The 27,570-nt window shown below is 39.4% G+C and overlaps 1 protein-coding gene across 1 annotated transcript in view; it reads right to left on the reverse strand.

Moving 5' to 3' along the window:
* Window positions 1–6,064: 6,064 nt before the first annotated feature.
* kdrl (kinase insert domain receptor like) overlaps window positions 6,065–27,570 on the reverse strand; it is a 58,220-nt gene continuing 36,714 nt past the window's right edge. The window contains exons 19-30 of the mRNA XM_072664091.1: window positions 25,986–26,099; window positions 25,801–25,889; window positions 24,605–24,758; window positions 23,416–23,513; window positions 22,661–22,783; window positions 21,600–21,711; window positions 19,517–19,616; window positions 14,485–14,590; window positions 13,219–13,340; window positions 11,850–11,928; window positions 11,231–11,331; window positions 6,065–7,916 (exon numbers count right to left, since the gene is read on the reverse strand). Of these exons, the coding sequence (XP_072520192.1) occupies window positions 7,739–7,916; window positions 11,231–11,331; window positions 11,850–11,928; window positions 13,219–13,340; window positions 14,485–14,590; window positions 19,517–19,616; window positions 21,600–21,711; window positions 22,661–22,783; window positions 23,416–23,513; window positions 24,605–24,758; window positions 25,801–25,889; window positions 25,986–26,099 (1,376 nt within the window). The 3' untranslated portion in view covers window positions 6,065–7,738. The remainder of the gene's footprint in view (window positions 7,917–11,230; window positions 11,332–11,849; window positions 11,929–13,218; window positions 13,341–14,484; window positions 14,591–19,516; window positions 19,617–21,599; window positions 21,712–22,660; window positions 22,784–23,415; window positions 23,514–24,604; window positions 24,759–25,800; window positions 25,890–25,985; window positions 26,100–27,570) is intronic.

A 27,570-nucleotide genomic window follows, 5' to 3' on the forward strand; every position in this document is an offset into this window, starting at 1 on the left:
GACTGAGCTTGGCCAACATCTGCGGTTGTCTCTTACTACCATACATAATTCCTGAGTGAATGGTTGTCCTTTTTTTGTTTTTAGTGGCAGTATAAATCTGGAGTCCGTCGACTTTTTGTCAAGTGCAAAAAGAGGCCTGGATAACTTAGTTCAGATGATGTGCCCCAAACGTTTCCCAAACAGTCTCTGCTGTTTGGGAAATGTCTCCTGCTTGTCTGGGTCGCTTTTCTGTTATTTCATTGACAAATATTTCTATTAGAGCAGCTCTGTGGCAACACCATAGAGTCACAGCTATTTCAGTTCTGTTTGACAGACTGTCAGGGTTAGCGGAATTGTATGGGAACAAAATGGACTGTTATAAATCTGAGCTGTGTGGACTTGAGATACATCATGTGAAATCTGGTCAAGGAGCTCTATTCTAGCTCCTTGGAGTAGGAGGAGCCTTTCCGGACATATTTTTTGTGTCTGATGCTTCCTTGCTGGGTAAAGGTGGGGTAAATAACGTCGACCTCTATGACTACATCCGTCCTATTGTTCTAGCTCTGGGTGAGGGGACGTGCAGACTTACTCAACACACAGTCTCAGGAGTGGTCTGGATTGAGGACTGGGGAATGACAGGAATACAATGCCATTAATAGCCGTTATAGTGATGGTGTTTGTTGGGGGGAATTATAGTTACAGAGAGTACAGTTGAATTTTTAGCTTCAAGGAATTTTGCCTTTAATTTGGCTCACGATGTTTGGCAGGGAGTCAGATCCTCTGGTGTACCCCCTCTGGTTTTGTGATTAATGGAGCATCCTGCCACTGGTGGCTGTGTTTTCCTTGGGAAGGCCAGTGGAAGTGGCAACATAGGGATTTGCATACATTCAATTGTTGCTGCAGAGAAACAATAACATATCCCAATAGGTGAGATACTTTAATTAGATGCACACGGGATGTTTTTCTTGCGGATTACTTTTACAGACTCCATTGTGTTATAAAGTTGGGGGACGAGTGGCAGATCACCATCAGAACAATGTCATTGTGTTTTTTTACAGTGTAGAAAACCCAGCTCTTTGCCCCATTTAGTTCTATTTGTAAGTCATTCCATTAATTCAGAACCGCTACTCTACTTCTCGGCATAAGATCGGCATGTGTTGTGAGAAGTACATAATATAACCTGTGAGATCTGCACTGAAATGCACTATTTCTGCCTCCATTTATGATATGCAGAAATGTACAGAAATATGTCATATGTGAAAATGATATGGGTAGCTTCTAGGTTTTCTAGAGAATAATAGAGCTCTCCTCAAGGTAGGAGACTCCTCAATAGTAACACAGTGATCATCCAATACCTAGTTCATTTAATCAGTCTTGATTCAGGTGAGCTGAGGTTGGAACTGAATAAATCCTGAATAAAAACTGAATGAATAAAGTGACTGGACACAGCGACTGCTCTTTACTGTGTTTTTCTAATCAGTAAGTCATTAACTTTACTTAATTGATTTCTATTCTTATTTTTATTGTATTTATGCTCATTAGTATCTGTTATTAGTATCTATTGTAATGTTAGGATGGCACACTGGTGTACCCGAGCAGGTGGTGTGGCCTGGGATTGTGAGTTTGACCTTCTCCCTGGTTACTGTTTGTGAAGATTTTTGATGTGTTCTCCCAATGTCCGTGTGGGTTTCCTCTGGGTACTGCAGTTTCCTCCCCACCCCCCAAAAACACATGGTAGGTAAAAAGGCTAAGGGTGGTTGTGTGAATGTGTGTAACCCTGTGATAGACTAGCACCCTGTCTAGGGGATGTTAGTGCCTTGTACACCATAATTCCGGGTAGGCTCCGTACCCACAGAGGCCTTGACCAGGGGAAAAGCATGTAAGAAGATAATTGGATGGCTAGATATAATGTAATGATTATGCAGGAAAGGTTTGGATGGCCTATTTTTTGTTAATTTGTAAAAAGCTCTCTACTAAACCATAGCGTTGCATTGGTCAGTCAATGTATGAAGGGAGAACAGGAGAGGTATTCATACAGTATATAGTAGCTATCTGTATGTCTAGCACTGTAGGTGTCTCTCAGTCTGCAGTCCTGGTATTTCTAGCGATCTTGTAGACTTGCTTGACGTCATTGTCCACCATTCAAGGACAATTCCAGTACTAAAGGACAGAGTACTGGGAACAGTTAAAATTGCCGGAAACATTCTTGGTTTGGCCCAAATACTGATGATGCATCAGTTGGTAATTTGCCAACATGAGTGATCTGAAAGTTTTGTAATTCATTGTAACAGTGTTGCAAAGGCGAGAGGAGGAGAGTTAGATCCTTAAGCATTCTTTTTCCTTTCCCAGTTCAAAGTGGATGTAGCAGAAATATACTTGGGTGAAAATGAAAAGGATCCACATCTTAGCAAATTAAAGTACATAAAAGAGAAACATTTCAAGTTTCAAGTTTCAGGTTTATTTGTCATTTGCACGTCAGGACATTTATGCATTGAAATGCTTGTGGTGAAGCTCAGGTTGATGCTCTACAGGAGGACAAAACGATATACATACTAAACATATTAAAATAAAGGTATATAAAAAATTATAATAAAGAAATACAAAATACACACAACATATACACAAAATACAGAATATACAAAGACAGGAGGGATCTGTAGAAATTCTCTGATATGTACATTAATGAGACAGGTATAGTCTGAGAGAGAGTGGAGCTAAATATAAATATGTATGTTTATGTCTATTCCTGTTGTATAAAGTGACTTAGTGATGTTGTCCACAGCAGTGATATATAGAGTATTAATAATAAAGTGTCCGAGTGCAGTAGTGTTGGTGAAAGGTTCACAGCTTGTTCAGGAACCTGATGGCTTGTGGGTAGAACATTGTGTTTGAACATTTTTACCATAAATTGGAAGTTTTTTGGTAGTGTGACAACTAATCAGCAGTACTAGGTAAATGTGCAAACTTGTGAGCAGTTTCATTTTATGCAGATATCAATTTAGTTGGATTTTTTTATTTAAAAAAAAATTATATTTAAATGAAGTAGAAGTCAACTGACTGGCATTAAAAAGTCTGTACAAGCATGAGTATAAACAGCAAATGTCTGTAGTTAGTTTTATGTGATAATGTTTTAAATGTACAGTAACTTACAATTGTTCAAGTATTTTCAACCTCAGATTTTGACAAAGTGATGAAATCTGTATTGAAATCTCAGGCAAGGAAGAGGCTGGCATTCACATTTAAACTCAACAGTTAAACTCTTCTAGGTGTGTTCTCTGTTCTCATGGTCTTGGAAGCTCATTCTTGGAAAGTAACTTGGCAAAAGGGTTCTTTCCAGGAACACGTAAACACAGTTTTTTGTGCTCTTTTTTATTGGGAAATGCCCCCAGTTGCACAGTTGCACATTGAAAGAAATCAATCTGGGCTGATGGTGCAGCTGATAATATACTGTACTCAGAGACCTAGTTAGGTCTCTAGGTACCTAGGTGAAACATGTCTAACAGAACATTTACAGAGATGCCTCAGCAACTAAATATAATATGAGATTTTCCAGTATTTGTGTTTCCGCTCTTTACCTTCACTACAGCTTCCATTCTCTACAGAAGGCATGATCACGTTCAGTTCTACAGAGAAACCTGCAGGGAGATTTGTCCACACCTCTAAAGTTTAGTTGTAGATAGAGTTAGAGCATTATCTGCTTGTTACAATCCAAGCCCTAGACTTGGAGTGGTCAGTCTGCTGTTTGGAAACAGCAGCAGCTTAAGCAGTTTCCAAAAGTTTCTTATTTTTCTCTTTGCTTTACTCTGTAGGAGCTTCATGATCACTGACTCATCTTCTGATAATGGATAAAGGGACAGAAACAGCTGTAGATGTTTTCTCCTCTCTCCCAAAGATGACAGATTTAAGTCCTGTTTATCTGATGGGAGCAGTTCAATCTAATTAAAAATCCCATATTTATCTGTATCTGTTGTGGATAATCTTTTATCTCATCTCTTCAGAAATATTTCCAGCAAAATGATTAATCTGGACCTAGAAACTGGTCTATTGTGTTTGCACAATAATGTTTATAGGCAGATCACAGTAAATGCTGTAGAGGTGCCCTATACAGACTGATGACTGAGTGGTTGGTGTGGCGCAACAGATAATACCACTATTATCTATTATCTGTTAGCTACCTCACCACATGGGAGACTGGGGTTTGATTCCCAGTCTGGGTGGCTATGCAGTGCTACACCAATAAGAGTCCTTGGGAAAGACTCCTAACACTACATTGGCCCACCTTTGTAATACAAGTAACCTTAAAAGTCGCTCTGGATAAGAGTGTCAGCTAAATGCCATAAATGATGAATGACACGTCTCTTCTATTTTGCAGATAAGATGTGTTTGTATGGGAAAACAGTAGGTGTATGTTAATATCCAGATAGAGATTTCTGAAGCTTCCCAACATCCTTCCCCTTTTTGTTTGCAATTCACTTTCCTAAATCAGTTTACATCTTATGCATCCTCTGCAGTTGGGTGTAACTTACACCGCTCATCTAAGTCGGTCTTCTATTTTCTGTTTAATAATGATGCCACATTTCTAGTAAATACACTAGATCTTTTTGGACACGCCCAGTATCATTGCTGGTGGGCACTGTTGTCCCAAAGGAAACCTTGTGTTGGGACGGTAATGATTAAGAGAGCCTTCCTTTCCCACTGGAAGAGGTATTGTCCTGGTGACAGACAGACTGCCGACACCTCGCCCCACTCAGGAAGTGTGTCTCCTTGGCCAAGGAGCTGGAGGAAGGGCCCACACTGGTGACACACGGCCTGACCACCTTCCAGTCTAAAAAAAACACTGAACACGATTCAGTGGAAAGCTGTACAGTAATGAGATGCAGAAACTGTAGCTATTATACGGGAAGATTATTATCTCAAAAATAAAGCATCTCTAATTCCTGCACCGTGTTTGTAGGGTCAACTTGCCCAATGACAATACTCAGCAAGAGGGGCATAAAGTCCTCAACACGATCCAGTGGAAAGCTGTACAGTAATGAGATGCAGAAACTGTAGCTATTATGCATGAAGATTCATTTGCTTCAGATTTTTCAGAACCAAAGCAAAAATACACCAAAGCTTTAACATATTCAGACTGATCGAACATGAGTCTCACCGGCCCAAAACCCGTGCTGCGCAAAATGGCAATGGAGCTACTGTGAGCTTTAGGATGTTCCAGTTATGATTTACATTGTTCTTTTCTTTAATTTTACCCCTGAGGTCTAAAATTTCTCTTTATTGCTTAGGATTAAACCGGCTGTGCTTTGATACTGGGCTTTTAAGACTGATTAGCAGTACTGTAAGTCAGACACCAGTCTTCATTCATCTAATTTCCAGTCAAACAGGTCATTCATTTTATAGGAGATTCTTCTGAGAGGATTAGATACTCAATTTGCACAAGGAAGAGGAACAGAAATAAGTGAAAGAGGTTCAATAAAGTGTTACAATTATACAGAAAACGTAATTCTAACAACCTTGCAAGTCTCGGTGGATCACAAACACTTCTACAACTTAAATATGTTCACCTTTAAGAGAGAGGAGAAAATCAAGAAAACATCCACAGGTGTTTCTGTTTATCCTCCCACTGTTAAAAGACAATCAACAATGTGAGTCTGAGTCTGGACTTTAACATTAGTAAATGTGTTCAGGATCCCTTGGATGGTGAGAAGCAGAAAATGCTCAAACTTCTAAGGCTGGACTTTGGAGGTGTGGAACAATCTCCCTGCAGATTTCTCTGAAAAATGAGAGACCCCTTTAAAGAACAGAAGCTGTGTTTATGCATTAATATTTCATGACAAAAATGAACAAATTCCAAATTCAGTTTTCTGTGATTTTATCAAAAAATGTAAAAAACAACCAAAAGTCATTTCCAAGTCATTTCTGAGCATTTGTATTGGTCTGTTTGTGAAATTTTCACAGATTTAAATGTAGGAAAAAGTATAAAACAGCAAAAATGGAGATACAGGTCTTCATACAGACCAACAATGATGTGCTGCTGCCTGTGTGTGAGTGAGCATTTTTAAGTAAATCATTAGGCTACAATATGCTGTTATATATAAATATATAGATCTTTATTTATGCTTGGTTAATATTAAAATACATTTATAATGCAAAACAAAATACATAGAAAATCTCAGTGCATACATTTGACTTTTTTTCAATGGACACAAATCAGTCATCAATAATACAAATATTATTTGGCAGTACATTTGGTTTGGAAGGTGGTCTGATCAACCACTGAATGCAATACTGGCAAATACATAAAATGATACAAGTAACAAACATGGAGTAACAGCTCTCTCCTTTGGCTAGATGGCTACAGTCCTGGCTTGACTAATGCAAGGCCACACATCTCTTTAGTTCTGTACAATCGTTACGACATAGTTAATACTGGCATTACCTACAAGTGTGCACACGCTTCTGCTATAATTTATGATGACCATTAATATGTAGTGACCAGCCTGTTGATATTATATGCATTTAGTATTCCTTTAGCCTGCCCTGCAAGCCCTAGTAGGATTATAACACAAACATGGATCAATTGTGTTCCCATTAAAGGTTCTCGATAAACTGGTTAATAAGTGGAATATTACCATTTCCCGCAGTTATCATGTATACAGTGTAAACAGCCTACAAGCCTGGTATTAGACAGTGAAATGTGACCGTGTATCAATGAAAGGCAGGACAGACAAAATCTTTTAGTGTGATGACTCTGCGTTTAATCTTTCAGAATGTTTCACATTAAAGGTGCATGGATTAGTTACTCTATCACTACTCTGCTCTACTATTGAAGATTTTGTTAACAGTTTGGGCAGAAGCTGTCAGGTACAGCTAGACACACTAAATGTCTGCTAAAAATCCTTCATATTAGGAGCATCAAGGACACAGGACAAACATTCGACCCTCAGATCAGGTTTTATCCACCTGCAAACTCTTGTTTTTTGCCCCAGTCAGTTAAAGCACAGTGTTAATTTTGACAGATTCGAATTAGAATCTAGAGGCTACTATATGAATTGCCATCATAAAAAATAATGCAAATATAAAATGCTGAAGCCTGAACAGAAAAACGTGTACAATTTTAGCGAGTCAGGGTTGTTTTTGTATCCAATGATAAAAAAAACAAACATTCAAGAGCTTAAGTACACATCGAAAAATAAAAAATCTAAATAAAAGTAAAATAAAATATCAAATAACTTTCCAGTTTCTTAACATTAAAATAATCAGATTAGTAAAGCAATAAGGAATTTCTTATTTTTTCCATCCTGACTGCGCGAGTCATCTAAAACACCAGCCACCAGTCTGTAAGACGATGAGATCTGACTGAAGAAATGTATGCTATAGCTGAAACATGTTGTGCTTCTCGTGTTCACAGTAGATAACAGAAATACCTGAGGTGGTCTATAGCTGTATCTGTGGCTATCACAGTGGTGCAGGGCGACATGGTTCAGCAGCTTTTAGGAGGCAGTACACGCTCTTATTACTGTACACCGGTGGATCTCTTTCAGAAAAAGTGCCAAGATACATGTTAGGTAGCAGTACTAAGGCCTTTTTCATCAGCTATCTTACTGAGCAAATGACATGCCATCTTTTTCCTGGCCTAGTTAAAAAAAAAGAAAGAAAATGGATTAAAAAGAACCAATAATGTCTAAGGGTCAGTCAGCGGGGTTTGCCTGGGTTCGGTAAGGGATTGCCGAGTCCTGGTGGCCTTCGGGTTGAGGCAAACTCAGACGGGTGGGGTGGAGTAGCGAACAACATAGTTGTAGTCAGGTGGTGGGCTGTGGCACTCCAGCTCTGGATCTAGAGAAGAGTCTTCCAGACTGAAGTCCAGCGAAGGGACAGGAAGTGGGTACTTTTCTTTCTCCCCCTCTAACAGAACAGACTCCTTACTCTTGCTCTTCATCCTGAAGCAGGGGGAAAACATACAGCACAATTTAAGTACCTTGTTTATCAACACTGTCATGTGAAAAGCTTGCATTTACTATATTTGTACCATCTACCATTTTACCATTTTAAATCCAATAAAGTCATCTGCTCTTTTTTTATGATAAATGGATCAATGGCATTAAATTTTTTCTTACATTAACAGATGCGAAGAAGTTTTTCCTTATCCTGTGAAGCTACATTTTATGTCCAAATGCATGTATTTCTACTTAATGACAAATTAATTAAGTCAGCTACTTTAAGCATTCGACTGCACACGCACAGCTTGTACAATCTCAATAATAAAGCATTCCTAATTCCTGCAGTGTTTGTAGGGTCAACCTGCCCAATGACAAGCCTCAGCAAGAGGGGTATAAAGTTCACAGGCCCTGGACTGTGGATCAGAGGAGATCTCTGGAGTAATTGAGCTCCATACAGTACATTTAGAATTAGAGTTGGAGTGGCGTTTGTGATCCAGAACTGATCGTCCGACATCAGTACCCAAACTACTTCAGACGAAATACTGATTAAGAGTCCAGAAACTTATGGACAAAGGTTTAGAGGTGTAAGTAAATATACTGAAGTATTGGTTCTTAGAAACACAGTTTTACTTAGAGTAAAAGATTGGTGGCAGACAGTGGCTCATTTTGTCTTCGGATCTTGTTGTTCTGACTGTAGGAAAATGTAACTTTTCCTTTCCATCTGGTTGTGTTTTTTATACTCTAAAATGAGTTTTTTTTATAAATCACAATATAGTGTCAGCTTACAGTATACTGAATATATTGAACCTCTGTATTGTGGTACATATCATCTCGCCAGGTCCTTATCAATACACAGCTGAATCTAGTGTATGCCAATCGCACAACGTTTGAGTTATATGTTTTTTGTGGACGTTACAATGTGTAAACTCCCATGCGCACTTCATGACAGTTAAGGAGTCACTGAAATTGAGCTGTCTCTTTGTTGCTATGGGTTTCTGAAACAGTTGTCCCCTGCCCCCAAAAGGGCACAGGAGTAAATGGTCAAGTATGCAGTGTGATTAGTCAATACATGGACTGGCATGTTTTTGGAGGTGTATGCATTCTAGGCCTTTCTAAGAGCACATATAATGCCTTGATACATTTGCTGTCGAAGCACATGCGCCTACTGAATGGAGGAGCACCAGGTGGAATTCACCCACACAATGCAGAGGGCGCGTTACAGGGGAGCTGAGACGGGCCAGTAAAGCTTTAGAAGGTCAAAGGTGGCAGTGATCGAGTGGTCTCTCAGCAGGGGCCACCTTCTTACAATATATACATCATTCTGTGAGGCTCTTTTTACCCCACAGGGGAGGCTTTGGCAACATGGGCAAGATATTGCCAACTGATTGCGGGCTTCAACCAGCTTCTGTATGTCAGGCGTGAGGTGGAAGGGGGAGCACTGTAGATGGAATAATGCGAGGGCCGGAGAGACGATGGCTGCGGGGAGGCTAAGTGTTTTTAATGAAGTATTCCCTCCCTGCCTCATTTATCACATGGAAGACAACAAAGGCCGTAAGCTCATATCAAATTTCAGGAGTGCCTGTTTTGAGATTAATTACATTTTTTTCACGAGTCAAGACAACTACAGCGGTGGAATGAACACACACATCTGACTAAAAACGTAGAGCTGAAATAGCCTTGTAGAAAAATAGAAATTGAAAAAATTGAACTAGAAACTTTTCTAAACTGAATTTAAATGCTTGTAACTATGCACCTAGCCAAAAAGCTGGGACTAATCTTGTATAAATAAACAAGGAAATTGTATTTTTTTCTCAAGAGACATCTGATAGTAATGTTTATTAACACATTAAATGTCCACTAATTAAGTAACTCTTAATTCTGAATTTCCTGCAGAGTTTTACTGAAGACGTAATTATATCTCTCATTCTTACATTCCGACTCTTGTGGGCATAATAAATGAAACTAGGTCTGATACACTACAACTAGAAATACACTACACTGATACACTAGAAATGTCTGAAAAAGGGAACTGCCATGTCTCCTTTTAGAACAAACCATGTAAACATACCCTCATAAGGAACAACACATTTCAAATGTGTCTTAAATGAAGCTACACAACATTTCCAGTTATTTACTATTTATTGTCGCATCAATGCAACTTACAACAATAACTGCAGCAGAATTGGGTAAGATTATGGTCCACTTATGTTCGAGGATACCTTTTTTTTAATAGTCTAAGAGTGTATTACTGAACAGCAGTAGAATATTTGCTTAAATTAGATTTCATTAAACCTCTTAAACCTTAGGCCTTTATTATGAGAGCATTTAAAGCTACTGCCTGCTTATTTCTGGTTACTGTGTGTGACAAATTGTGCAGTCTCTTGTAGGAGTCTCTCTATCTTTCATCAGTCCAGCAAAGGCAGAGTGAATCTATAAATAATGTAAACCAAGACCTTTTCACCAACTAACAGAGCTTTCTCAATTTCAGAGCCCACACTAAAAAAGTGATGCACTGAACTGATTCAGATGTGTATACATGGATAATGACATCAACACAAGCTTGTATTTCAGTGTTCTTGCTTTTGACAGTAATTGTGCTGATGTCATGTATTTTATTTCTTGTGCAAGTGATGTGTGTATTTTGAATTGAGTCAATACAATGAATCTTTTTCAATGAATTTTTTTGAGGCAAAAAGCCTATGTGGACTTGATAACATCCATTAGGCACACTCACTATAGTGTGATTTGTGCAAGCCGAACTCCAGGACTTTTCTATGATCTTCCAAGTGCTGCTTGCAGAGTAATGAGTAAAACTTGCCAGACTGCAGCAAACGTGGACAGGCTCCTGGCAGGGGATTTAAGCAGGCGACGTTCTAGTGTTCCTCATTGATTCGAAGCGTTCTGGTATGAATGCATGTTTTAAGTTTAGTAAGTGAGAAGCCAGTGCCTTCTAGGCGGTGCAGACAAAGACGTTAGTCAGCAGTCCTTGTAGCTGGCTTTAACGAGCCACACTTCCAGGCTCGCTTTTGTTTTCTAGCTGCTGGGTTTGTCACCTTGGGCAATATCCCTCCACTGTGCCATTGTCTCCGAGACTCTCTCGCCCAGCCACCTCTTAAAAAGCAAGAGGCAGTCACTGGAGTCGGGGTAGAGGGGGGCTGCATTGGAGGGGGACAAAAAACTGTATGACAATTATGGCATCTACATTCCATCCCAGTGGGGGGGTTGCCAGGGATGGGCCAGTGGCCAGGCCTCTTCCTGTGGCTCTAGATGCTGCGAGTGACGGGGCTTAGTAGAATTACAGATTTTGCACTTACGCCAGGGCCATGATGCTTAAGGGTCGAGTCAGGGACTCCAAATGCTTTAGAGTCTTCAAATCATCTGAGGAAAAACCCATGCCACTGTCTGTCTGACCTCCCTGAAAATGGACACATGAGAAAACACAGTCAAAAATAAGCAATTGGTTAATATATTTACCAAGCTATCGAAATATACTGCAGGACAAATGTTTGGAAGCAACGCTAATTTTAATAAACATAACCATGGAAATATTATACCAATATTATTATTCAATTTGATAAGAATATAAACTCTTGGATCCCACATTTACATATTGTAACATTTAGCTCATAATTTGACATTTTATATAAATAAAAAGGTCAATGTTACATTTAACATAAAAAAATATTTTTTTTGATGTTTTGGTTGCTAAAATCTTTCTAAATTAATGATTTCTTACTTAATGTTGGTCTGTAGTGGAGGTTCAATGTACATTTTTACAAAATAAAGTTTGGAGGCCAGCACAAACACTGCTGTTGCTCTCTGTATAGCACTGCATTGACAGCACGAGGTGCTTTGTATAATTGTTGGAGGCCACTTTTATGAGGGTCGTGTGGGGTTTTGTGTGTGAGGGGACTGTGAGAACAAGCTTCTCACCTCATGGATGTCATTTGTTCCATTCTCCAAGGTTACCTCATCGAAAGTCTTAACGCTGTCTGGACGAATCTTGATGTTCCTGAGGAAATCAAATGATCAGATTACCACAACAGTGTTTATGAATTAAAACGTTATAGTCTCTGTTTAAAATGTATATGGCCCCTCAAAATATTTAGGGTAATGCTGCACCATAAATAAATGGTGCAATGTGATTTCTTTTGAATTTATATTTTGCAAAAGTTCATTGGTCTGGCACACTGGCAAAGTTCAAAGGCCATGAATAGATATCATTTCTGTAAGAATAATATTTACATAACTAGTGTGACAGAGATATAATGAATACATTTCACACACAAAACAAATTCAATCACTATATATGAACAATTTTCTAAAATGTAAATAAAATAAAAAAGGAGAAACACTGAGAACTAATTTGGTGTTTATGCTGTCAGTGGAAGGCCTATAAAAATAAGACCATTTTGCTCCACTTTTTTTCCTAAGTGTCAAAGTTATCAGATAGCAGCTTAATTCAGCGTTAGCGTTAACTGTCATTGCTGCATTTCAACACCGTCCTCAATAAATACACTTAGAGGACCTGTGAAAATACAAGAGTTGAACAAATATTATCTTAAGCAGACATAAATCCTGAGGCAGCGTTTGTGGCTGGGAAGGAAATTCCTTAAGGGGCCCATAGAGTAACCAGCACATTCAACGTGGGTCTACTGGTATACATGTCTTATCAGGAGCCAATCAGGGCTCTCTTTGTCTACAGCCATATCCTAACGAACTCAGGGAAACCCTGCAATGGAGTGGTGGTGAGAGGCATAGTGCAAGCTTCATTAGTTTCATATCTTCTGAAGTTTGCATTAAAATTAGGAAAAAACTGCTTTGCTGTCGATAATTTCTAGACTTCTAGACTAGAATTTTGTTTTGTTGTGTTTTTTGCAGAGTTGGCTGAAGAGGCTGAAGGTGCTCTCTTCACAAGCGATCCTTAAATTTAAATAGTTATTAATGGTTAAAGAGAGCAGAGAAATATAGGGCATGATTCCTGTGGTATTTTGCCTAATAAATATGAACTATATATGAAATACAAATTAGATAAGCAGAGGGATCCAAAAGCATAGACTACATATCTGTTTCCATTTAAAAATTAGAAAATAAACAACAATAGGTTAAGAATTGGGGAAATATCCAAGAATACTATTGAAATGTTAGTAAATTTATGACACTCGATGCGCTTTGAACAAAAAGAACAGAAGATGTTGTTTTACATGTTTCAACAGCCATACAAAAATAAATTATGTGAAATATTGGTTCAAATGACCATTTATTTATTTATACATTATAAACTATATAACAGTATACTTACCATGAGCTGCCTGAGTCTCTGAGAGAGACAGTTCCCGTGGAGGTCTCTTCGATGGGGTGTGGGTTTGAGGGATCCACTTTGGTCAGCAGGGCTGTGTTGATAGGAATGTAATGCTTTCCCTCCTGATAGAAACACAGAGTGAAACTGTTCATATAGGCCCCCTTAACAACAATGACATCACCATGCGTATGCTATTGTAGTATGGTGTAATCAGGAGTTGGGGGAAATCGGACCCTCTGGATATGACCTGTGGAGACATCCCGTACGAACAAGACAGAGGAACTTCAGCAGACAAAAGACAAATATCAAACTAAATAAATCCTCTTCATACTGAAGTGTTGACTCCTATATATCCAGCTTAGGCCGGCCTACCTTAGATGGACTGTGAGGTCCTGGATGGGATCCAATGTGTACAGTTCCAGCTTGTTTTGCCTCTGCACTGGTTTCTACTTTAATATAAGACAACTGCCCCTGTTCCTTTATCAACACTTAACAGTGGAGGCTTTGTTCATTTCACACTCCTCCCTTTGAAGTGGCCCTGACTAATGATGTGCCAAAACCCACATCTCTTTCATCAGGTTCTAACTGAAATTAGTCTGAAGTAAGTGCTTCATTAATCCTGTGGCAGTAAATGGAGGATTAACACTTACATTTTTGGGTTTAAGATAATAGAAGCCCAGAGCTAGGTGCAGTCGTTTAGTCTGGGCTTCAAGGGCAGATTTCTTGGGTGTAATCTTTGGCCACGCTACGATAAGAACACAGACTTGACTTAATGTTTTCAGCACCAATGTGGACGTTTTGAACACTTTTATTTATCTTGTACTGGGGCACTTCTTCTCTTCTTTCTTTTGCCAAAGGGAAGCGAATGAGCTTGTTGATTGCAATTTCCCTTCTCAGTTACTCTAAAGCACTCTCTTGGGCAAGGCTCCTCATCGTGTCCTTAGAGCACCTAGGTCCAATCAAAGCTGCCGCTTCCTGAGAGCGTACCGAGCACAGTGACTCATTCACCGGACCAGTGACTAATCTCATTGTTAAATTTTTTTTTCTCTAAAGAAATTCTGGATGGGGCTGGATTTCCTCCTCCTAATAAATGGTCCTGCTTTTGGCTATAGATCTGACCACAGAGACATTAGGTTGTAAAACTGAACTCCTCTGAATGAAAGTAAAGAAATAACCAAATGAGTGGGTGAAAAAAGGAATAAATGAATGAATGAATAAATGAATGAACTGATTAATGGTCAATCAGGTGTGGTGTGATTTACTCACCTGTTGAACACTAGCCTGGAGCAGGTCACCTAGCCTCTCGACCAGCTCTGTAAAAGTGGGCCTCTGCAGTGGCTCTCCATGCCAGCAGTCCAGCATGGTCTGATAACTACAGAAAACACACATACACATAACAGGAGTTCAGCGATAGTGTCTGTTAATGCAATTCATACACTGCAATATAAACTAACACATATGACCAAATACAGTTAAAGAAATCCAAAGTATCTTTTGTTTTAGATTCTTCAAAGTAGCTTCTCTTGTGCTTTGAGGCGTTCTCTCATCAGATTAATAAGGAGCCTCCTGGGATGCTTTCCAACAAGTTCCCCAGGCTAAATATGCTACAAATGCTGAGCACTTGCTGACTACCTGAAAACACTTGGTGGAGGAAAAAAAGTTTAGACAAGCAAAAATTCTATGCTGATCTAAACTGGTTTATGCCGGTTTGTGGTGCTGGTGTTGTGTTGGCTGACTTGCATATCATTGCTGTCAGGCAAACACCTATTATTTCCTAACTTTATATACAATTCAATGTGAAAGGTTTTTACTCCAATTCTCTTCGGAGCATTTTTGTTGGTCCGTAAAACTAATCTTACACATGTAAAGCTAAACTGGCAGATTCAGCTGACATAAAAAATAAGAAGATTTTGCATTACAGCAATGTTATGCTGGTGTAATCTGGTCTGTTGTTGTTTGGCCAGCAGACCAGCATTCAAAACAATTAGTTAAATTTTTTCGCAGGTGATTAGGAGATCACAAGATATTGTGATCACGAGAAATCCTTCAGTTATATGTGCCCAAACATTACACTACTAGCGTACAATTCATCAACACAATTACTGTCAAAAGTAAGCAAACCAAAATACAAAATTAGTAGTGTATTATTATTGTGTGGAAAAGATGCACCCAATTAAATATAACGAGTCAATTCTGTGTACATTTCTGAGGTGTTTTCCCACGTAACAATGGTGAGCTATGAATGTAAAGTGTCAGACTGAACTGGAATTCAACAAGGCCTGACACAGCTATCCATCAGTTTCTCAACATGTTAGTCCAGAGAAGCCCACCATAAACGCACTCACACAGTGTTGTGTGCACTGTGGTGATAAATCTCCTCCCCGCAACAGCCGCTCAAACTCGTCTTGAGTTACCACCTCCCTGACTCTACCGGCGATCTGACCTGACCTTTACGTTTCTGCAGCTCATTTGGCTTTATCCAATTATGGCCAGTCATTAATAATTTTTTGTGGGTTCCCTGAGCGACCCGGTTGTGTTCGTTCTGCTGGTCCCAGCGTAAGCATTAGTGCTGAGCGGTGCCTTCCTTGCTTTTGACGAGCTGTCATCATCTTGTTCCATGTGGGATTTCACGGGCCAGTTATTAGAATTTTCATTTGTTGAGGTCTGTAATGGTGCTGGAACTCTGACAAGGAGGCTGTAGTTGAAGAGGAAGCCCAGTATGTTGGTAAATGAGAGCGGGAGATGATTGAGCTCCATCCTGTTTTATGGGTGGTGTTGCACTAGGAGGTACAAATACAGTCCGCTCTCCGTTAAGGGAGGGCAAGATGGTGGAAATATATCACGTTACCTTGAGACATTTTCAACATATGCGATATGTATCATAATATTTAGTTTTTCTTAGGTTTGTGGAAACTGTTGGGATGGACAAAGTGTGCCAGAAAAACTGATCTGCCTCTTTAACAAATTACAAGCTATAAGAGCAATCTTTTGATGTAACAGCCTTTTTAGATTAACAGTTTAATAAAACTAAGTAGTAGATGTTTAAAGATGGGTAAACTGGCATTGTCAAAAAGCAGCTTTACAGAATCAATAATCAGAAAGAAATCAACAACATGAAAACATGATGACATGAAAACCTAAGACCCCCAGTGAGCAAGCCAAAGGCGACACAAAGGAAACACTCCCTCAGAGCTGGAGGAAGAAACCTTGAGAGGAACCAAGACTCACAAAGGGGACCCATCCTCCTCTGGCCAGAACTGTTTATAAATTATTGATACAAGTCACCGAACCACCACATAAGACTGTTCTACTGCTCAAGTGTGCAAAATAATCATAATATCATAATATAATAATCATGATATAGAATAACTAATATAACCATAGTAGTGATGGTAAGAATAATGAGAGTAATGATGGTTAATGGTGGTGATAATAATAATAGTGGTGGATAGTTGAGACATATGGTCACACTTCTACTCTTCCCAATGAAATTTAACATTAACACAAAAGCATAGCATATATAACATTCCCTTACATGATCTGATCAGCTCTGCTTCATTTGACCATATGGTTATAAACTAACAAGAAAATAAGGTCAATTTGGATTTCAGATTAGACTTTTTCGCTGCCTTTTGATCAGTACCAGAGTGGACCAATCAGATTTTTGAGGAAATTATTGTACAAGTATATGTCTCACAACTTACTCCAGCTTCCCTTACTTTGCCCATGTGTGTTTATGCTTAGAAAGAATGCATGAATGAACACATTCTTCTCCTGGTCTGCAGAGCTGATTAGCTGGAGGAAGTACTTCTACTCGACCAGGTAGTGAAATTCCTGACTAACAGGAAGTCTGGGAAATGGTGACTGGTGGTTCCGCTCAAATCAACAAGATATCAGGACATTCATGGTATGTGCTCTCACTTCCCCCATAGCTTATAATGAAGACAAACTGAAAATCCTTTAATGGACTTTAGCCTCAGATGGTCTCAGCTGAACCTGTGGTTTTCTGCTGGTCGTGGCTCATTTGCACTGAATCCAGAGAGCCTTGGGAGGTCTGCGCTCTTTTCTTCTTCCAGTTTTTTTCACCTTTGACTGGTAGACTGGCCTCTGCACTCTTGATAGAGTGAATCAGACTGAGTGGATGACTCTGCACGGTCCAACCTGATTTACCGCCCAGGATCACTTATCCCTTTTATTACACACATAATGAGGAGGGTTAGAGCAGGGTCAGGGTCAGGGTCATAGCAGTTTACTGGGGTGGCGGCCTACCCATCAGATCAATATCTCACATTTTCTTGAGGCTAGAGTACTACACTAACAAAGATGTCACAGATGATGATGCATATGATATTAATCCCTGAAACTATAGATTTATTTAGTTATTAATCTTAAGATTGACTATTCTTTACAGCAGTCTAAGACCACCTTGAAAATCTTTCCTGAAAGCAACAGCAAATTGTAGAATTCTGAAAAAATAAAAACAACCACTGGTTCTCACAAGTAAAATGAAGAAATATTCTAAAAAAAAAAGTCAAATTCTTTTTTATTTTTAAGTAAATATAAAAATTAAAGCAAATACATAACATTGATGTCCTTAACGTTAGTGTCTCTGTGGTGAATTAGATCAAAAGGATTTTGCACGCAGAGTTTTAGAAAGCTATGTTGTGACAACGACTGTCACAATAATTGAAGGCAGGATTGAAATTAACTATAGAATTAAAGCATGTACCTACATATAGACCCTTGTCATTTAAGGGGTTAACCCTTATCTGCAGCTGAATGGAAAGACTTTGCTTTTTGGTGTGTGACAGAGTAACCAGGTCACAGCATTCAGCCGGACGCCTCACCTCTAAAGCCTGACGTCTGGACCACATTTTGCAAGTCATGTCCAATCATCATCTCCAGGCAATGGCCTCTTTGTATGTTCATTTGCCTTCACCTGGCAAGCATGGCTGCAAACGTGCGACCTCTTAACATTATAGGTTATAGTGCATAAAACACTGAGTTTAGCCTTTCCAAGCGAATAAGACGGTGAAATTGGGCATAGTTCAGTTGCATAACAACTAGAGAGTGAGCAGCTTGCATGAGCTCGTGTTTCAGAAACGTAGATTGAGTGCAGTCCTCATGGGGATGGCAGCAGGGCTTTGATTAGGAACAGGCAGCAAATGCTCTCCTCTGATTGAGCTGTAGCCTGAAGTCCATGAGTAAGGCCATTCAGTCTGGATGCAAAAGCACCCCCCCTAAAATGCCTCTTAAAAGCACCACCAAATGACAAAAAAGTTGTCGAATCCACTTCCTCTCCAGAGTTAGAACAGATAACCTTTCATATATTGTTACATCAGACACGCACGCTATACATTTAACTTTGTACCCACAGTGGGAGTATCTTACCCACTCTGATGCCCCAGGGTCCAGTCACTGTGCCTAGCCACCCAATGCTACCCAGGTGGGGCAGAACTGGATCCCTGGCAAGCAGCCACTATTTTCTGAACCGCCTGTCAATCAAAAGCTCCACTCTACTTCTTGCATTCTGTGGGTAATTGCCCTATTCCCATCTACATCTGGAGTCTTTGATTTCCCTGCAGTGAAATCAGATGCTTATGTTCTTTTCAAATGTATTGATACGAGGAGCCTTTCTTTGCTTGAGAGCACAGGTCTCTGCTAACGACCCTGAGCAGTTGTTGTTCTGGGGCTAGGGGAAAGAGAGAGGGGGAACTCCCTTTGTACTCAATCCAAGTACTCATAAAACTCCTAGAGACTGTTCAGCAGCACTGTGGCAATAGGATCCCCCAAAGAACCATTTGTATCTTAAAGGTACATTAAAGATTGCACACACATATTGCACCCTGGCAGGTGAGTCAAACCAGACGTTTTTTGAGCTCATGTCAATTCAAAGCTCTTCAGGAAAGGGATGACAATATACAGCCAGGTTCATAAATATTTGGACAGTGACTCTGTACATGATGAATAATGAATAATAAAAAAAAAGAATCCATCAAAATTCTGCATCAATTAATTTAGTGAGTACAGACTGAGATCTGGAACCCATGGACATCACCAAATGCTGAGTTGCTTTAACAGACCACCGAAACTGTCAACTGTCCAGCTACTTTTGAGTTTCAATCACATTTTGATAGATACATTTCAAATGCATTGTGATGATGTACAGAAGCAAATTTACAAAACAATGTGTCCCTGTCCAAATACTTATGGACCTGAATATATATTAAAGGAAGAATAGAGAACAAATGTGCTGCAGCTGCATTAGAAAAAAGAATTAATGAAGACTATTTCTTACATTTCAGATGAAGCATACTCTGGCGCTCTCATCCTAGTGCCCTCCTTCAACCGGCAACAGAATTCCTCATCAATTTGTACGCCAGGGTAAGGAGAGGCACCTGGAGAGAAGAAAGAGCATGGAGAGGGTTATCAAGACATCTCCCAGACGCAGAGCACTGGCCACTTCAAAGAGGCCTGACGAGAAGCTCACTAAATTACGGAGTGGGTTTGGAGCTGAGACAGGCTGGTGGAGAGAGCTGGACCAGAGATGTGGACTTTTTTATGTACTCATGAGCAAAATAGACAAAACTCGTATTTCATCTATAAATATATACTTTTGCGGTCTTCTAGTATAAACACCTTTAGTCAAAATATGCATGAATTAGCAGCCACTGGACGTTAGTACTGTTACTTTGTTGCCCACTTGAAATGTCCTGCCTTATAAAACAATATTTTTCTGTTCCTGCTTAAAGAAACTTGCAATATATTCAATTACACTCAAATACGTATATCATAACACAAAATCCTCAAAAGATTAATTTTGGATGATAAAATGATTTAATTTCCTCAAGCACTGAGTAAACAGTCATTAAAAACAAACATACTGACAGTACCTTTAGTCTCCTGCAATATTGGGAACAGAGTGCAATAAGAGTTCTACTGCCCACAAAAACAAGGACGAGAAATCCAAAACACAACACAAAACCAGGATATCTAATAATGTACATGAGAGTGTTCTTTGGACCTGATAGAAACTTTTGACCTTTCAGAATTATTTTAGCAAGTTGCACAGCTGTTTGTTAGACACTCTTAATGCTTTAGTCTATCTAGTTGAGATCGACAGAGTCGAAGCAAAACACATGTTGTTACTTCCAAAGCATGGCTTAGTGCCCACCCCTTTCAGTATATGCAACAAATTGTTAAGTTGTTGTTAAGACTGTTCAAGAGGAATTCCACCTTACTTTTTGGATTCTTCATTATTAAATGGTTATAGCAATTTAGATAATTAGGTACATAATAAGGTATAAGATGCTTTGTTTTTACTTAATTGTTTACACTAAGAAATTATTTATTACTGCTAAATGCTATGTCTCAGAAGGTTCTTACAATAATAATAAATAAAGAAATAAATGGTTATGCATACACTACCAGATGCCTGAGAAATTGTTTAATGATACTTTTGAGAAAAACAGTATAAATGTGTCCCATTAGCACTAGTTTCTAAAAGTAAAAGTTTCTCTACAATGCATCATTTCACTCCAAACCACTCTGAATTACTTTGTTTACATCTGAATAACTGAATTATGCAGACATTTGGAAAAATGTGTGAGAATCCCTACAGATGGAAGTCTACAGATGTGCATGTTAGGCTTTTTTCCATTGGCCTTGGCAGATGTAGACCCTCATATAACGCATTGTACTCTTAAAGGTTGCAGTGGTTTCACAGTTGGTGCAAACATTAACACTGAACGCTACATGGTAACATGGTTGGTATTTCCAGTTGGGAAGAAAGAGTCTGTTTAATTTATTTTTATTACCTACAGACAGATCTCTCTTCTGAAGATCCAGTGCTAATGCAAAAAACTTGTTTTCTCAAGCTGACAACATAAGTAATAGTTTAACGACAGATCTAAATGTGAGGGATAACTCAGGGCATTTCTACTAAATGTCTTGCAATAAAGACACTCTAAGATGTGATTCTTTCCATCTAGATTTGGCGGATGGTAAAATGCTTTCCTGTTTGAATGTACAAATCTGCTTGGAAAAAGAAATACTGTGGGAGCTGTTTCACTGGCATAACATTCAAAGAAGCATTAAAAGAAACCAATAATGTAATTATTTTCTAAGTTGTTTAAGGACTTAACACTGTAGTGAACATAGTTCTGAGAACTTTAGGACAATGTGAAAGGGTTTCATTGCTGCATAATCCAGTTGACTTAAAATATTAACTCAAAATATTCTGTCATAAAACATTCAGCGAATTAGCACTACTAGAAGTACATAAACCCTGGTGTATGGAGGCGTGTGTACATTGAGCCGGTCATGGTAAGGGTGACTGTAATGGTAAGGGTTAGGCTCTTGAAGACAGCACTGATATTTACCCAGTGAGAAAATCTCCCACATTAGCACACCGAAGGACCACACATCACTCTGTGTAGTGTATATCTTGTCAAATATGGCCTCTGGCGCCATCCACTTTAGAGGAAGTCTGGCCTGTGGAAAGAAATGTGGAAAGATAACCTTAGATGAGGCTTAACAGAATGATGGGTTGAATGTATCTGATTCAAATGTGCACATGATTTTCAAATGCATAAAAATGCATCTACACTACTGTTTTTTTAATTGTTCTCATATATGTGTGAAAATGATCAAATGTATCACTTTTATTTCCAGTGTGTGTGTGAGAACCACTCCCTACACCAGTTCCCATCCAGCACACACAGCCTGTGAAATACTGTAAACTTGATTATGAATTCACCATGATGCCCCTGACCACACTTGACCACAAGCAAACATCCTATGAATAGGACAACATTGTCAATATTGTGAACTGTTGAAAAATGACTGAGTGCATGCCAGAGACTCTTGGCATTAGCAAAATCGCTGACCTGGTATCAGGTTGAGGCTGTTATTAAACCTCTCAATTAAGTGATTTAATAACTATTTATATGATTATGTGTATCTCTCCACATTGCGACCCCACACTGACAATAGAAACATCTACTGCATGTGGTACAGTATAGTGTTTAATATTGTGTTTATCATTATTGCAACATCTGCATTCCCAATACAAAAACGTTTGTGTGTATATGTGCCTTTAACTGCTCACTATGATGCTAATATCCGATGTGGACTAAACTGCACTGCCAATGGTAGTCTAGGAATAACCTTAATCTGTTGCTCAGAAACCATCCCATAATGTTTAGTGTAAATTGTGAGCATACTGACCAATCACAGATGTTCTTTAGGAGTTAAGATGAGAATCTAAACAGTTCTTTGACCAATAAACATTATCCTGGCCAATTTGTTTTTACAATTCTCTATCAAATATGGGCTGGTGTGTTGTTGCATGTATTGTGAGGGATCTCACAATCACAACATGCAGCAATATTATCCTATAACACAGTATTTTGGCAAGTTTGCAGTAACACGGTACACTTACATCTCCTTTACGGACGTAGTCTGGGTCCTTGTACACGTCTCTGGCAAGTCCAAAATCACATATCTTCACAACGTTGTTTTCAGACAAGAGAATGTTCCTCGCTGCCAGATCCCGGTGAATGCACTAGAGGGGGGGTAGGGGTTGCGGGGGTGATGGAAAGAAAGGAATCAGACTAAACGCTCCATCAATAATACATTTCAAAAAGTGAAGAGAAGGAACATTCTGTCTTATAGAAGCACATATTTCTTGGCTTTATATGAACCATGTGGTGTATAGCCATTGGAAACACATGGAGGAAAGGTGTGATAATGTGGAGCAGCTGATGCGACTGTGTGGAACTGTCATCACAGGTGTAGTGACGTAAGGCACTTCACACCCCACTCAACCACACACTCCAGTCTGCATACTACCTGTACATCTACACCTGTGCTAATGAGTCCCATCCACGTGTGCGTGTTATTGTGAGTGTGGGGGTGTACTGAGAGTGCAAGATAGATTGGGAATGTCTGGTAGTGCCTTTAAACATAATTACAGAGTCAGGTAAGGTCAAATAAGCAGAAAAATCATCACCTACAGCAGTTGAGTAACTGGTCACAAATAACTGAATGCTCAGTGTTAATTTACCACTCTGGATTTAGCTAAGTAGGATGTGCCGCATTAAGAATGTAAAAGCTAAACAGAAAGCTGTTGGACGAGTGCAATTTGAAACCGAAACTGCTTGTATAGCAATTGCAGTAATTTGTCCAAGGTCTTACTTTTCGCGAAGCCAAGAACTCCATGCCTTTGGCCACTTGAAAACTGTAGCAGATTAAGTCCTCAAGGGTGAGCACTCTCTTATACAGGTCTTCTTGCTCTGGATGAAAAGGTAGAAAAGTAAAACACAGTCAGCTATAAATGGAAAAACTAGGCACTACAGTTACACTTTAGTCACTACAGAACCTTATGAAACCTGCTCTTCCTACCAAGCTTCCACATTTGTCTTCGCAGGGGTTTTCCTCAGATGTTCCTCTTAATTTTTTTTTAAATTATAGTTTTCAGTGAAATTTCTTTATTTTTCTTATAAATATTAACTGTTGATTCTGAACTTCAGAATTTATCCACTATGTTATTTAGAATAAGCCGCTTATGAAGTTCACCTCAATATGAAGAAATTATTCATTAACTTAACATGAGGCATTTTTAGAGCATTTTTAAAGTAAAGTATTACAGTTTACAGTGCAGGTAGTGTTAATTTAATGCACATACCTACATTGACCTTATATGTAAAGTGTGTGTGACTTGTACTCTGTACTCTGTTCTGTACTCTACAATTTCTCTGTATCCTAATATCTAAGACCACCAGTTTAGAATTTATAATGAAATGTAAATGTAATTAAGGCTTTTACTTTAAGAAATTGACTGTGCACAATCAAGTCACAATTCAGTCACTGCAGAACCTTAAGGAACCTGCTCTTCACAAAGCTCTTCCTATCCATCAGTGACATGCAGAAGAGAAACATTTCCTACTGTGCTTCCATGTTTGTATTTGCAATTGTCTTGTTTTCCTCAGATGCTCCCCTTATTTTTAGACGCTGCCTGAAACGTGCAGTTTGTATATGATCCTGGGTCAAGGGGGGTTAGAAGGAGGAGGAGGAGGAGGGGGTGCGGGTGGGACCCTTTCAGAGTCCCACCTGAGTAAACAGTTTGTCAAACCAGAAATAACAGTCAAAGGACAGCATGACCCAGTGTACCAGGACTGCTGGACAGGAAATAAAAAAATAACAAGCTGCAGGCACCATGGGTGACAGTGGCACGCACTAAATATTGATTGTATGTATGAATGTCAGAGGAAGCCTCCTATCAGATTGAGAAGGTGAAAAACAGGCAGAGAAAGGAGGGTGGGGCGGAGGTGAGGGGAGTGGGGGAGAGGGTGAACGGAGAGGAAGGAAGACACTCAGCCGCTACCTTCTTCCTCTTCCTCCGAGTCGCAGTAGCTCTTATCTTCGATGAAGCCTGAACTGGCTGAACTTCCAGTGCTGGCCACGCTTTCCAACCGGCGCTTGATCAGCTCACTCAGATCACAGCCCGAGCTCGAGCGCACCGCCTTGCCGTCCTGTGACTGACGGAGAAAGACATGTCAGGATGGGAACTTAACACAGTCACCAAATAGCAAGTTCAATTGAACAGGTATTAAGACTTTTTTGTGTCATTTCAAATTTATTTTTGACCAAACTGACATTTCACACAAATGTAACTAAACTGCAAATTACTAGTAAACACTACTTACTTCAAACATTACTCTAGCAAACTGGTCCCTATTACTTAAAATAAATATGTAGATTAATGTGACGAAATGAGTCTCTGAACCTTTTAAAAAAGTAAAATCAATGATTACAGTTTACAGTGCAGGTAATGCTAGTTTAATGCACATCCCTGTGCTACACAAGCGTCCCCATATTATGTAAAGTGTATGAGACTTTAAAGGATTTCTGTTCTTGTTTCTTTTTTAAAATTTAAGACCTCACAAATTTGGGTTTCAGTTCAATTCAAAACTAATTACTGATTTTAACTTATTAAAGGCAACTGTAGTTTTTAATGACCTGCACATACTTTTTTTATTTGCCAAAAATTGAACATAATTTATTGTTATAAATGTGTTAAATCTACACAGATCATCATTCCCCCTTTGCTCATTAGCAGAAGAGTTGAATCAAGTGTATAAATGAATTGCACGCTTAAAAAAAAATAATAAGGTTTGGCTCCTTAAAAGAATCATGTTTGAAAAAGAAGTGTCAGTGAGTGTGAGGAGAGGGTTTAAATACCTCCCACATAATGTTTGGGAGTTCTTTCTAAGTGTATTCTAACCTTTATATGATGTGGAGGTCCTTTCAGCTTAAAACAGTTATTTATTCACACCTTCTTTACAGATGTGTTTCTCTAAAGGACTGTCCATTGAAGTGTTCCTAAGGGAACCACCAGTGGGTGTTCTGTGGCACCCTTTTTGGCACATTCATTTACAGTATGCAGTGCTGTTGTTCTCTCTTGTTTGTTCTCTGCTTTATGCATTGTATATTATTTGCTTATGCCATGCTGCTCCTCTACGCGACACTGATTCTGTAAAACGTTATTGTTTAATCGATCAGGAGCTTTGTTCTACATACCTTGTACACAACAAAGTCTCCCCGCTTGCTCCTCAAGTAGTTGGAAAGGTTTCCATACTTGCAGTACTCCACTATTATCATCAGTGGGCCTGAAACGAGGACATAAATAACAGGAGCTCATGTCTTAAGCTTGCTCTGACAAACGGTTCAGACCAAGTTGCGAGGAGCAGTCGTATTATTCTCACCTCCTTGCTTTGTGCAGGCTCCCAGCAGATTGACAACATTGAGATGGTGGCCAATATGGATCAGGATTTTCAGCTCAGACATAAGTGCTCTCCATTCATTATTTGTAGCACCGCCTGTTGCACAAGGAGAGAGGATACAGAAGGGGGGAACATCTTTAACAGCTGAAACGATTCCAATGAGGGATGCATTGCTGGCGGTTAGGCCTGAACTTGAGCCTCTACTTAAAACAAACACATGTATGTACTTAAAACAAACACAGAGCTCTGTTTAACTCCCAAAGATACCATAAGCTGCCTTTAAATTGCCGTTATCTGTGTTATTCCAGTCTTATTTTCTATAGATATGGAGTAGCTCCAAAAGAGTTTCATCCATGGAAATAAACTGAGATTCCTGAGTCTATGTAAACACACAGGGTAACTGGGCTTTGCCTTTAGGCCATCAGTTTGTCTACTATACTATAACATGAAAACAAAACCCTTTGAGTGCTTTTTGATAGTTTAAAAGGCTGTAAACAGAGATCATCAATACATCAGATAAGATACTATGGTTAAGGCTGTGTTACATCTGTCATGCAATGTGTTTTAAACAGACAGTACAGCACATGCTACACATTATGTTATAAGTATTGAAATCAACATCTGGAGGCAATACATGCAAGAAAGACTTCTATAATGAAAAAAGGAAGAATTTTATTCTCAGAGCTGCACATATTGGGAGAATCAGAGACGTAGGTCAAAGCGTGCCGTCCCGGTGACCCTAAGAGGTCAGGGAGTCATGGAGGGAGGCTGTTTGTCTTAACACGTAAGGCTTCCTACAGCTTAACTCCATCAAAGTGACACACAAGAGCTATGTTCAACCCTCAGTAGTAAATTAAACACAACTGGTGCCTCTTCCCAGGACTCCCATTGAGAGGAATCTAAGCATTGTTCATATTGTCGATGAGTTGATGAAGGTGAGGACACTGCCTTTCACTTTACTGGTTTTTATAGTTTTGTTGGGATAATATGTATGTCTTTATGTTATTTTATTTGCCCAAAAATGAACTACAGGCCCCCTGCTGATCAGAGAGTTCCCATCATGTTGTGGAACAGCGGTGCAGACAGTGCAGTCCCATAACACACAGGAATTTTAGAGAAGTGCACTGCTTTTCATTAGGAGCTGACCCAGGGTGTACAAGGCAAGCCTCATCAGGCAAGTCTCTCCCTCTCTTTCTCTCTCTCTCTCTCTCTCTCTCGATGATTAATGCTAAGGGAGGATTGATAATGTGACACCAATGGAATTACGTATCTAGAGTGCTCTGATTTATCATCATCACACAGCACTACCACTGGGGCAGCGCTCATAGCTCTTCCCAGCAGCTGATTGCTCTCCACAAGCTGCTGGCTACTCAGTAAGAGAGTGGGGGCGAGTTATTTTGACCAGGACAACCTCAGGCAGATAATGTCCCACTAAGCCTAAAAACATTTGTTTGACTTCGACCCATTAAGCAATCTCTGCAATGCAGTTACATGTGCATATCTGGGCATGTATTTTTTTATGGGGCACGTGGAATTCATAGAACTTTCCACATTTTGCCTTAAGCAC

This window comes from Salminus brasiliensis, chromosome 19, assembly GCF_030463535.1.
Source record: "Salminus brasiliensis chromosome 19, fSalBra1.hap2, whole genome shotgun sequence".
NCBI classification, from domain to species: domain Eukaryota; kingdom Metazoa; phylum Chordata; class Actinopteri; order Characiformes; family Bryconidae; genus Salminus; species Salminus brasiliensis.